The sequence below is a fragment of the Pelophylax lessonae genome (genome assembly GCF_965119305.1).
Source record: "Pelophylax lessonae genome assembly, chromosome: 1".
NCBI lineage: Eukaryota > Metazoa > Chordata > Amphibia > Anura > Ranidae > Pelophylax > Pelophylax lessonae.
The window spans coordinates 162,244,265-162,257,922 of record NC_138768.1 but is presented as its reverse complement, the minus strand read 5'-3'; the positions used below and the strand labels follow the sequence as shown (position 1 = coordinate 162,257,922).

Genomic DNA, 13,658 nt, shown 5'->3' with positions numbered 1-13,658 from the left:
GGACTATCTGAGTCGCCAGACCCTGGATCAGGGGGAATGGTCTCTCCACCCGGCTGTCTTCCAGATGTTGTGCGCGAAGTGGGGTCTTCCAGATGTGGACCTGTTCGCGTCTCGCCTCAACTACAAGGTGAAGAGGTTCGTGGCAAGGACGCGCGACCCTCGGGCAGACGCGTCGGACGCGTTAGTGGCCCCGTGGCATCAGTACAGGCTGATGTACGCGTTTCCACCGATTCAGTTGCTGTCCAGGTTCCTTCGCAGGTTACACTCGGAACGCAGCACGGTGATTCTTGTGGCACCGGACTGGCCTCGCCGGTCCTGGTACGCAGACCTCGTGAATCTGGCGGTCGACGCCCCTTGGCGTCTGCCTCTTCGAGACGATCTACTGTCTCAAGGACCGATTTACCATCCTGCTTTACAGTCGCTGGCTTTGACGGCCTGGCTGTTGAGACCGAGGTCCTGAAGGAGAAGGGTCTCTCTCCAGAGGTCGTTCATACTTTGATCAACGCGAGGAAGTCTTCCTCGGGGAAGGTTTATTACCGTACTTGGAAGGCCTATTTTGCCTGGTGTGAGTCCAGGGGGTTTTCACCCCGCACGTACTCGGTTTCCCGTGTGCTGTCTTTCCTTCAGACGGGTGTCGATCAGCGTTTGGCGCTGGCTACGATAAAGGGTCAGGTGTCTGCGCTGGCCGTTCTGTTTTCAACGTCCCGTGGCTTCCAACTCCTTGGTTGGCACCTTTATTCAGGGTGTGCGGCATCTGGTTCCTCCTAGGAGGGATCCTTTGCCCCCTTGGGACTTGAATCTCGTTCTATCTGTGTTACAACGTGCTCCTTTTGAACAGATCAGGGAGATCTCGTTGTCTATGTTGTCCAAGAAGGTCGCCTTTTTGGTGGCGATCACTTCGGCTCGCAGAGTGTCGGAACTGGCGGCTTTGTCCTGCAAGTCTCCATACCTGGTTGTTCATTTGGATAAGGTGGTCTTGCGACCTAATCCTTCTTTTCTGCCGAAACGAGTTTCGGAATTCCATCTTAACGAGGATATTGTTTTGCCTTCGTTGTGCACGAAGCCTAAACATCCAAAGGAGGTGAGATTGCACTCTCTGGATGTTGTTCGGGCGATAAGGGTTTACCTTAAATCGACTGAGTCTTTTCGTAAGACGGACTCCTTGTTTGTTCTTCCAGAGGGTCCTCGGAAGGGCATGGCGGCCTCTACCATCGCCAAATGGATCAGGCAGACCATTGAACAGGCCTATGCCTTGCAGGGGAAGGTTCCCCCTGTGCCTGTGAAGGCACACTCTACTAGATCTCTGAGTACGTCTTGGGCCTGCCGTCATGGGGCTTCTGTAGCCCAGGTGTGTAAGGCGGCGACTTGGTCGACCGTGCACACTTTCACAAAATTCTACAAAGTAGATGTTCAGGCATCGGCGGATGCTTCCTTTGGCCGCAAGGTTCTTAGTGCGGCTGTTCCATAGGGTCCCTTGTTGGGGACTCCTGGCTGTTGGGATAGTTTTTTGTATCCCCTGGTTTTTTTGTCTTTTCCTGGGTTGTTGCTCCTGTTGAGCACTTATTTTTGCTGTTGCCCAGCTGGTTTCCTTCCTTTGGTAAGGTTCCTTTCTTTGATGTGGAGACTGCGTTGCCTTTCGGCGCGGATGCGTTTCCCACCCCTCATGTTTGCACTGCTTTGGGACGTCCCCATATGTGACGAATATGAAGAGGCGGCGACTGTCGGAGGACGTAAGAGAAAACGGAATTTTTGTAAAATCTTACCTGTAAAATTCCTTTCTCTGAGTCCTCCGACAGTCGCCGCCCCCGCCCCTCTTTTGGGGTTTGAATGTATACTCTACTGCTATTCCACTAAAACTGAGATATGGTTGCAGGAAGTAGGAGGGTATTGACTGAGGGGACCACCCCTTGAGGGTGGGATATGTTAAAGCTTTATTGTTAACATATTCTGTTGCCTAGCTACTCCTTCGGAGCAAAGTCTAATACCCCATATGTGACGAATATGAAGAGGCGGCGACTGTCGGAGGACTCAGAGAAAGGAATTTTACAGGTAAGATTTTACAAAAATTCAGTTTTTCTTATACTAATCTATAAATCGAAAAAAAAAAGGATTCTTTCAGGAGAGTTTAGTTCTGCTTTGAAGTAGACCTAGCCTCAGATCTATATTTTCATGTTAAATTATGTGTAAGTGTAAGCCTTACAGGTATCTGTTACCTCTCGGAGAGATCATAGTACTACAGCTGACACTGTCTTTGTATGTTTTTAGCTCCAGTAGGACAATGCCATCTTTTTTTAGGCATTATCCTGAGTTATCATCTACAGCAGTGGTCCTCAACCCCCGGCCTACAGGGCCCACTAACAGGCCAGATTTTAGGTATTACCTTGGGGAGATGCAGACTAGAGTACTGCAATCACTGAGCAGCAAATGATATCACCTGGGATTTCAGTTATCTTGAAAATCTGGCCTGTTAGTGGGCCCTGTAGGCCAGGGTTGAGGACCACTGATCTACAGTCTGGACCAAGATAATAGCTCTTAGATGACACTAGAACTGGTGCTTGTTCAGTTCTTGGCTGTGATAACAAATCTAGAAGACAGATTAGTCCCCTACTGCAGCTTCTCACCTTGTGACAGTGTTTCAGTCTGGTCACTGGAAGAAAGTAGACTGAAGGAATGCTTTCTCCTGCCTGCAGCAGAATGATGACCTCATCCTAAGTTAGGCAAAATCCCTGTCTAGAGCCCAAGGACTGCTTCTTTATTGATAAAAAGATACACATTTTTTGCTGTATATTGTCACATACAGTGACTTTAAAAAGTATTCATACCCCTTGAAATTTTCCACATTTTGTCATGTTACAACCAAAAAACGTAAATGTATTTTTTTGGGATTTTATTTGCTAGACCAACACAAAGTGGCACATAATGGTAAAGTGAAAGGAAAATAAGTGGTTTTCAATTTTTTTTATAAATATCTAAAATGTGTGGCATGCATTTGAATTCAGCCCCCTTTACACGGATACCCCTAGCTAAAATCTAGTGGAAAAATTGCCTTCAGAAGTCACCTAATTTAGTAAATAGAGTCCACCTGTGTGTAATTTAACCTCAGTATAAATACAGCTGTTCTGTGAAGCCCTCAGAAGTTTGTTGGAGAACATTAGGCTGGCCATAGATTATACAATTTTCTTACATTTTTCTGTACAGTTTTCTTTAGATTTACCTTCAACTTCGTAGTACAGAGGCCTGCCTAATAGGATACAATTGAAAGTGTTGTTTAGTTTTGTAAATCTAACAGAAAATTGTACAAGAAAATTGAACATGTCTGAACCGCCTTAGTGAACAAACTGCATCATGAAGGACAAGGAACACACCAGACAGGTCAAGGATAAAGTTGTGGAGAAGTTAAAAGCAGGGTTAGGTTTTAAAAAAATATCCCAAGCTTTAAACATCTCATGGAGCACTGTTCAATCCATCATCCGAAAATGGAAAGAGTATGGCACAACTGCAAACCTACCAAGACATGTCCATTCACCTAAACTGCCTGGCAGGGAAAGGAGAGTATTTTTTTAAAATCAAGAAATTTATTTATCTGTGCAAGATTACAACAAGTATTAAAAAACAAGCATGACATACAGCATAGATATGGGAAAGGAGAGTATTAATCAGAGAAGCAGCCAAGAGGCCCATGGTAACCCTGGAGGAGCTGCAGAGATCTACAGCTCAGGTGGGAGAATCTGTCCACAGGACAACTATTAGTTGTGCACTCAACAAATCCGGCCTTTATGGAAGAATGGCAAGAAGAAAGCCATTGTTGAAAAAAAGTCATAAGAAGTCGCATTTGCAGTTTGGGAAAAGCCATGTGGGGGACACAGCAAACATGTGGAAGAAGGTGCTCTGGTCAGATGCGACCATAATTGAACTTTTTGGCCTAAAAGCAAAACGCTATGTGTGGCAGAAAACTAACACTGCACATTTCCCTGAACACACAGTCCCCACTGTGAAACATGGTGGTGGCAGCATCATGTTGTAGGGAGGCTTTTCTTCAGCAGGGACAGGGAGCTGGTCAAAGTTGATGGGAAGATGGAAGGAGCCAAATACAGGGCAATCTTAGAAGAAAACCTGTTAGAGTCTGCTAAAGACTTGAGACTGGAGCAGAGGTTCACCTTCCAGCAGGACAACGACCCTAAACATACAGCCAAAGCTACAATGGAATATTTTAGATCAAAGCATATTCATGTGTTAGAATGGACCGGTTAAAGTCCAGACCTAAATCCAATTGAGAATCTGTGGCAAGACTTGAAAATTGCTGTTCAGACATTCTCCATCCAATCTGACAGAGCTTGAGCTATTTTGCAAAGAAGAATGGGCAAAAATTTCACTCTCTAGATGTGCAGAGGTGGTAGAGACCCCCAAAAAGACTTGCAACTGTAATTGCAGGGACAAAGTATTGACTCAGGGGGGCTGAATACAAATGCACGCCACATTTTTCAGATATTTATTTGTAAACCGTGTTGAAAAACATTTATCATTTTCCATCCACTTTACAATTCTGTGCCACTTTGTGTTGTTCTATCACATAAAATCCCAATAAAATACATTTTTTTTTTGGTTGTAACATGACAAAATGTGGAAAATTTCAAGGGGTATGAATACTTTTTAAAGTCACTGTATGTGACAATAATACAGCAAAAAATGTGTATCTTTTTATCACAGTGCAGGAACATGCAAAGCCATCCACTGCGCTGTGCAAAAACACAGTGCTCCGCACATGACAATAGCGTTGTTGTGTTAATGGAGCACATATAAACATTGTTTTATATCTGCCCTTGCACTCGCTGCCTTTCAAGCCGTGGGGAAAAGATGCAGTTTATAAACAGTCACACAATGTGAATGAGCTCTAAATTAAAATTCCAGACCAAATGCACCATTGAGTAAAGGTAAAGAGTCAGTTGCCTGTGTATTTTGCAGTTGAAGGAAGAATAAATCTGTTTCTATAGTTTTATGCTTGCAGCAGTAAATAAGCCATGTATACATTGGAACTCTAGAACCTTTTGCTTCCTTTTTCAAGTGCTTTGAAGGAATTGGTAACATTCATTGTAGGTGGCTCTGTAGCTTACATTTATAAGGTTTCATTCAGACAATCATTGACATCTGTTCTGCATGCAGGCTACATTTGTTATTGCTCCTTCGTCTGCCCCAGGCTGCACACAGGCATCCTATAAAGGTGGATGCAGACACAACAGCCGCATTTCAAAATGTGATCTGCATGTAGCAGCAGGTGCATGCACATAGCCTGCATTCGGATTCATGCATGCACTCCTGCATGCATGTCACATTTTGGCATGCGGCTGTGCCATACAGCTACAGGCGGTCCCCGGGTTACAGACACCTGACTTACAAACGACTCCTAATCACAAATGGAAGGCGACAACAGGAAGTGAGAGGAAATCTCCCCCTAGGAAGGTAAATTCAATCCTGTAAGAGTTTTCATGGGAAAAAGGAGTCTCCCCTGAAGCTTTATCACCAATCCTTGTTTCCACAACAACCCAAATTTTTCAAAATCCAATTGTCATAGGGAGAAAAAGTGAGGTGAAATCTTCTGAACAGGGGGCACAGACGGCAAAATAAATGTTACAGGGGTGTTAACCCTTCCCTATGCTATCCAAAGAACTTAAGTTATTTTTCTGGCTGGAGCTACATTTAAAAAATGCACGTGTTCTGACTTACAAATTCAACTTAAGAACAAACCTACAGATCCTATCTTGTTTGTAACCCGGGGACCGCCTGTACTGCGCCTACATCCACCTCTATAGGCTGTCTGCACGCAGCCTCGGGCGGATGCTGCTGCAATAACAAACACAGCCTGCACACAGAACAGGTGTCAACATCTGTCTAAATAAAGCCTTAAAAATAATACCAACTATACATATCTAGGATTACATTAATTTACTGATGATGCTTATGAGCTTGTGCACATGGAAGCACCCTGGGAGTCATAAGTGTTTGGCATACAGCCACAGCCAACAGCCTGTATACTAACATCTGTCCCTGTACTCATGCAACCACTCAAATGTGTGACTACAGGTGTTCATTCACTGCATCTGACAGCCTGTCATTAACTTTAGTGCGCTGCTGGCCACCGATGTACGCCAACACCCTGGCATGGAAATACGCTGAGCTCTTGCGGTGTACACCTGAATGCCTACATGTGTGAGAGCCCTATCCTGACTAGGGCTATTAATGTCTAGATTTCTTTGTTTCTTCCTTAAAGTTAGATTACAATTTTATTACTGAATGATTCTAATCATGAGACTATTGTCAGAATTTCAGTAAACTTTCCTATCTATATAATGTTGTTCTCCAATAGGGATTAAAGAGCTGTCCGGAGCAGCCACCATTATTCCTGCTGTTAAGACAAATTCAGTTCAAGCAACTCGTTCGATCCCATGCACCCTGCTCTGAACCTGTTCTGGAAGAACTAAAGAAAATGGTGATGTCCAATGCCAATTCGCAGTCAGCCTGGCATGTAAGTCTGTTTGTGTCCAGCAGGTGGCTGCAGTGTTGTGTGCTGCTTTTTGTTCTAGAAGCTGCACTTCTTTATTATGTCATCAATTGTAAAATGTATGTGTTTATTTTCACTCATCCAGTAATCTAATCCCTTCACATGTGCAAGGACCCTCTTACAGTAGCAAGGCCAAATATGTATTGAGAATGACACATCTGACCATAATAAATGGCTGAGCAAAATTTGCAAACATACTTTGTTGGCATCTGATAATGACATTGCTCTTTTTAGCAATGTCATTATCAGATCATTTACGGACAGCATAATGTCTGTTTATGTCCTGCCTAGATGAAAGCTGGCCTATCTGTGTCCCATCGGGATATTTCCCTTCACTTCCTCTCACAGATATACAACAAGAAAAAGAGTGAGGTCAAATGATTCACCAAGCGGGGATACAGACAACAATTAGAAGCTGACAGGGGTTTTAACACTTTCCCACTCATCCCAAAATGTAAAGTGGCATTAAATCCCAAAACGAAATGCATTAACAGCTTACCAATTCTTAGATGTGGTGGTTGCATTGTGGTGATCCTGCCAGTAACACACTTCCTGTCTAAAGCAACATATACATATATTGTCCGGTTCAGTAGGATGCGGCTGAATTTCCATCTGTGTGTACCGATATCCGTTCGATGGAAGCCAGTATAATGACCGGCTTTTGTTGAATGGTCATGCTGGGAAACCAACGTTTGATCAGCGCCTGCAGCCAATCTGTGCATTCTGATGGGGGAGATCACCCACTGTCAGAATACTATAGAACAGCGGGAGAGATCCCTGCATTCACATCACTTGTGTTGTTGCGGGGATCTGTCAGTTGGTTGAACAAAAACGAAATGAACGTGTATACCCTGCTTTAGGGTGGCTCCATTCTATGGAGTAGCAGCTGGGACATCTTTAAAAAAGCAGCAATGTCCATCTCGGGAGAAGGTAGAGTTAGGATAGCTATGCACTTTACAGTCTGATTGTCTAGTCTTCTTTTCTTTAAATCTACCAACAACTGTGCAGTGCGGGGGTCTTCCTGACTGGGTACAGATTGGATTGGATTGTTTAGGTTTGTCATTTTATTTCTAAATAAGATTGTATGGAGACTACAATCTAATTGTCTAGTAAATGGCTGCCTCTAGCTGAACTTTCAGATTTAGATGGACCGGATTAGCAACCTGCAACCAAACTCCAGCTAAAGCCAGCCATAGATGGATCAAAATGTGGCCCATTCAGCAAGAACTATGGGCTGGCTGGCTGTAATGAAGTCTATTGATTGATTTCAGTCAATCGATTGACTTTACTTTACATCATTTGACTGTAATGAAGTTGATTTATTGATTGATTTCAGTACAACCAGCCTGTCTTTTTTTTTTCTTACCCCATAAATCACTGCCACTGATCACTGACCAAAGGGAAACCTCCACTGTTAGAATAGAATAGCGCAGCAGGAGGGATTCCCCATCAACATGGAGAATCAAGTCATTTTCCTTTCCTTCGACCTGAAGGAAAGAAAATTGCATAATGTATAGCCAGGCTAAGATATTTTTTTTTTTTTTTTTTTTTTAACAGTTGCAGCAATCATATTTTTTCCAATTGGGATGAAGATTTTTCATAAAAGCTGACCATTGTAAGCACCTCTGTAAGTGGTAAATGGCTTGTCTCAGAACTCCAACTGCTTATTTGCCTGAACAAAGGGGAAAAAAGCCTAAAAAAGAGAACGAATGCAGCCACCACATCGAAGAATTGGTTGCAGTTTACAGTTTTAAACCCGATAGCAAAAAAATATTAATTTATACTGTATTAATTCAAAAGAAAATGATCTGATTTGCGTACACTTTAAATAGATTGCCACAAAAGTTCCGCTTTACATTGAGATTTAATTTTTACCTAACTTTTTTGAAGCCTGTTGTTCTATGAAAACAATGAAAGTTCAAAAGAAGAGCAAAAATAAAATGACAGAAGGACTAGACAGTCATGTGCTGGAATATATTGCACCCTGCAACACAATAGATCAAAAACATTTACATGTTGGCCTGTGAAATTTGTTAAAATCTGTTTATTTACTGGCCTGTAAAAAAGGAACGTTAGTGTATTTGTTTAGTACATATTTGAATTTTTATACCATTTCCTGAAAGTTTATTTTGCAACATAATTGAAGCTCAGGGTTAGAGTCTCTGTCAGGTTTTATTGCTGTGTTCCTGTTGGAAACATTTACCCTCACTTTCAATGAGGGCATAGTGGGCAGTCAGACAAATTTTATTGACATTTCAATAATCCAAACTTTTACACTCAATTCACACTTGTACGACTTAAAAGTAGTTTATGCGCTACTTTGGTCTGACATTCATGCAACTTGAGGGCCAAAGACTTCCCCTGAAAAGTTGCATGAAAGTCATACTTGAATGTTATACATGCAACAGTGCGTCTGACTTTGCAGAGGGACAAGAAGTCACATCCAAGTCGCACCGACCCAAAGCTGCACTCCAAAGTCATCTGACTTTGGAGTCCTACAAGTGTGAATGGAGCCTTAGTGTGTTGAGCTGTAAGGTCTACACTTCCTAGTATTCTTTTGCAGTTTAACGAAAAAGTTATTATATCTTATAGAACCTCAGTGATGTGCAGTGTACTTCCTATAGTGGGAAGGGTGTGATGTCACGATGGGGTAATATACAGCGGATAAAATTAAGTTTTGAACACGTCACTATTTGTATGAATGGATTGCATGGGTTGTTACCGACACGTGCTAAACATTTCATGTCCATAGCACCTTTTAGAAATATATTTTATGTTTCAATATCTCTTTATTATAATTTTTTCCACAGAACAATAACAAACATATACAGAAGGAAAGAAAAAAATAAATACATATATATATATATATATATATATATATATATATATATATATATATATATATATATATAATTTACCTAGAAAAATGGTGACGCGTCCAATACTTATTTTACCCGCTGTATGTTCCTTGTCTGTGTAAAATGGAGTTTTGACAGCGAGGTTGCTGTTGGACGCCGCTTCCAATCATCACAGCAGCAGGGGCTGGGTGGGGGGCATTGTGGCTGTGGTTAAACCCTAAAGGAATGCTGTCACTTAATAAAATACTCTCAACCAAGCCCATTTTGGTAAAAAAAAAAAGTGAATAAATACTTGCCTCTCCTACCACTCAGGCTGCTGAATTTTATTCCAAAATGTAAAGCATTTATATATTTGATTGGATCACTTTAATTGTGGAGCAATTCATCCTCAAGGTTTACAGCTGAAGAGCACTTGCTCTGTGTTTACATTATAGATTCAATGGCTGAAAGGATGGATCACTGCTGGGAGGGGGAAACTGTGCAGAGCTGTTGAGATGCGAGAAGGACTTGAAGTTCTACAGTGCTGTTATCTTTGAGGATGAATTGTTTAAAAGTGCACACAGCTGCAGAGCGGAGTCTGTTACTAGTTAAGAATATGTGAATGCTTTATATGTCCATAGCCTTGCCAGAGATTCACTTCAAGTATTATTTCTGTGACTTTCCACTATGATGACGCTCAGAGTCAGCCCCCACAGAAAGTGGCCTTGGTATTACAAAGAAATTATACAATTTAGGCACTTGAAAAAGGTTTTCTCTTAGTGAGTCATTTGCCAGCCCACGTAGGTATTGCACAGCTGTTATACAAAGCAAACTTTACATCCTTAGTATGTCCTGACTTCATGAATCAATAGTAATATAGTTATATACGTAGTGAATGATTGTGACTCATGTTCTTTATTAGAGATTGTACAGAAATCTTGCGTGTGTGTGTGTATATATATATATATATATATGTATATATATATATATAAACTGATCAGCCATAACATTATGACCACTACCGGTAATTGGTGGGATATCATAGGCAGCAAGTGAACATGTTGTCCATGAAGTTGATGGTGAAAGCAGAAAAAGGGCGTCGCAGTTTGTTGTGTATGGGGCTGTGAAGCCCATGGGGACCCATGTCCACAGCCAAAAGCTTCTACAATTGTCATATGAACATCAGATCTGGACTACAGAGCACTGGAAGAAGGTGGCCTGGTCTGATGAATCACGTTTTCTTTTACATCATGTGTATGGCTGGGTGTGTGTGCGTCACTTACCTGGGGAAGAGATGGCACCAGAATGCCGTATAAGAAGGGAAATCGGCAGAGGCAGTGTGATGCTTTGGGCAATGTTCTGCTGGGAAACCTTGGGTCCTGCCATTCATGTGGAAGTCACTTTGGTGTCCATGCATTAATGGGTCAGGGCTCTTTTAGCAAAAGGGGGCCATACCCAATATTAGGTGAGTGGTCATAATGTTATGGCTGATTGGTGTATGTATGAATATATGCCTTATAAAGTGGCCAGTTGTGTGTATGTATATTTGTATCTCAAAAAATGCAGCTCAAAAAAAATTAAAGGAACACTTTGAAAACACATCAGAAGAACTCATTGGGGAAAAATATGCTGGATATCTATACTGATATGGATTGGGTAATGTGTTAGGAACGAATGGGGGCCACATTGTTTGATGGATAGGAAAATTATCTACCTACAGAGGGCTGAATTCAAAGACACCCCAAAAATCAAAGTGAAATAATGATGCTTCAGGCTGGTCCATTTTGCTGAAATTTCATTGCAGCAACTCAAAATGGTACTCCCCACTTGCTTGTATGCATACCTGACAGCGTCAAGCGTGGTCCTTATTTATAGACATTGTGTCCCTGGTTATTTCCTCCCAGATCTGGACCAGGGCATCACTGCGCTCCTAAACAGACTGAGGTGCAACCTGGTGGTGGTGGCGGATGAACCGAAACAATGTCCTAGAGGTAATCCATTGGATTTAGGACAGGCGAGCATGGGGGCTGTTCAGTGGTATCAATTTCTTCATCCTTCAAGAACTGGCTGCATACTATCGCCACATGAGGTCAGGCATTGTCGTGCACCAGGAGCAACCCAGGATACACTGCACCAGCATAGGGTCTGACAATAGGTCCAATGATTTCATCCCGATGCCTAATGGCAGGCAGGGTGCCATTGTCTAGCCTGTAGAGGTCTGTGCGTCCCTCCATGGATATGCCTCCCCAGACCATCACTGACCCCCCACCAAACCGGTCATGCTGAATGATGTTACGGGCGATATAACGTTCTCCACGGCTTCTCCAGACCCTTTCATGTCTGTCACGTGCTCAGGGTAAACCTTCTCTCATCTGTGAAAAGCACAGGGCGCCAGTGGCAGACCTGCAAAATTCTGGTGTTCAATGGCAAATGCCAGTCAAGCTCCACAGTGGGCAGTGAGCAAAAGGCCCATTAGAGGACGTTGAGCCCTCAGGCCACCCTCATTAAATCTGTTTCTGATTGTTTGGTCAGAGACATTCACACCAGTGGCCTGCTGGAGGTCATCCTGGAATCTCCTCCATGCTCTTGTGCTGGGAGACACCCCAAACCTTCTGGCAATGGCACGTATTGATGTGCCATCCTGAAGTAGTTGGACTGCCTTTGAACCTTTATAGGTCCAGGTATTGCCTCATGCTACCAGTAGTGACACTGACCCTAGCCAAATGCAAAGCTAGTGAAAAAAAAACAGGAAAGATGAGTAGAGAAAAAATGGCAGGGGCCTCCACCTGTAAAACCATTCCAGTTTTGGAGGTCGTCTCATTGTTGCCCATCTAGTGCACCTGTTGATTTCATTAACACTAAAGCAGCTGAAACTGATTAACACCACCCTCTGCTACTTACCGGACCAGATCAATATCCCAGGAGTTTAATTGACTTGATGCTGTAGGCTTATTAAAAAGCGCTCCTTTAAATTTTTTGAGCAGTATATATATATATATATATATATATATATATATATATATATATATATATATATATAATTTCATTTATTTTTATTTTTTTTACATGCAGTTCTTTTTTATATGTAATTGTAATTATAGTACAACTGGTAGTTTGACATTACGTAAACACACCTCATCATAAAATCCCTGTACCACTTTTAATACAGAACATTTAGCATGTGTGGTTGTACAATAATATCATCTCAAATGACCAATAAAAGTGGGATACTATTAAAAAAAAGAAAGTGCAGCTTTTATTTCAGACTGTTTAGTGGTTGACTGTAATGAGCTTAGCGGTATTCTTTATCTTTTTAGCACTGAACCTATCTAAAGTGACAATGTGCTTTGCTGTTGTTTCAGTGGTTGGCTGACGTGTACCAGTCTCAGGGAATGATGATGGATGCTGAGATGTGCTACAGGAAGAGTCTTCAGTTGGCATCACAGCACGGGAACTTCAGTGGGAAGCTCTCAAGCCTGCTGCGATTAGCACTTCTCGCACTGAGAGTTTGTATGGTATGTGTCAGGCATTACATTTTCTCTCTATCTAGCATTGCTTTCTGTTCGTTAGTTTCATGTTAGGCTGCTGGTTTGCTATAGGTTCATTTTTATGGCTTTTTTTTTTTTTTCATGATGGGGCCTATGCAGTATTTTCTACATTTCCTTTTTTTTTATATGGAAATAAAAGTTGTATTACTAAATAATAACTTCACCCTACATAGGTAAAACTAAGTTTGTGTTCTAATAATTAAAAAAAAAAAAAAAAACATACTAGTCCATGCAGTGTCTAATTACAGTCCAAGTTCTTCTTGGGCCGCTCTGTTTCTGCATAACCATCTTAAAACTTCTGTTCAAGGGGGTCTTAAGCATGGCTAGACAAGGCCACAGGTCTCTGCCATGTTCCAAATACCTGGCAGAGACCTGTGGGCCAAGTCTGCATATGCACAGACATGCGGCAGGTCCCATATACCTGGCAGAGACAACATTTGCCCATTGTGAGATCCCCATGCATGCACCAGACATGCCTCAGGTCTCTGCACTGAAATGCTGCCTCCTGGTATGTGTGCTGTGGACATCCCAGGAAGCAGCAGGTTGCCTATCCTATGTCATCCTCACCTAGGTGAGGAATGTGAAAATGGCAGTATTCAAGAAAAAAAAAGTATTTTCAATTTCCTAACTTACGAAAAAAAATCGGCAATTGAGGGATGGGCAAGAAAGCAGATGGGAGGAAGCTCATTTCAGGGATAAAGGTCCACTTGAAACACT

The 13,658-nt window shown here is 42.2% G+C and overlaps 1 protein-coding gene across 1 annotated transcript in view; it reads left to right on the top strand.

Annotated features, from left to right (window-relative positions):
- The window catches only part of SKIC3 (SKI3 subunit of superkiller complex), a 249,004-nt gene that overhangs the window by 179,839 nt on the left and 55,507 nt on the right, over positions 1-13,658 (top strand). Inside the window, exons 37-38 of the mRNA XM_082272834.1 lie at positions 6,362-6,520; positions 12,756-12,908. Coding sequence (XP_082128960.1) covers positions 6,362-6,520; positions 12,756-12,908 — 312 coding nt within the window. The remainder of the gene's footprint in view (positions 1-6,361; positions 6,521-12,755; positions 12,909-13,658) is intronic.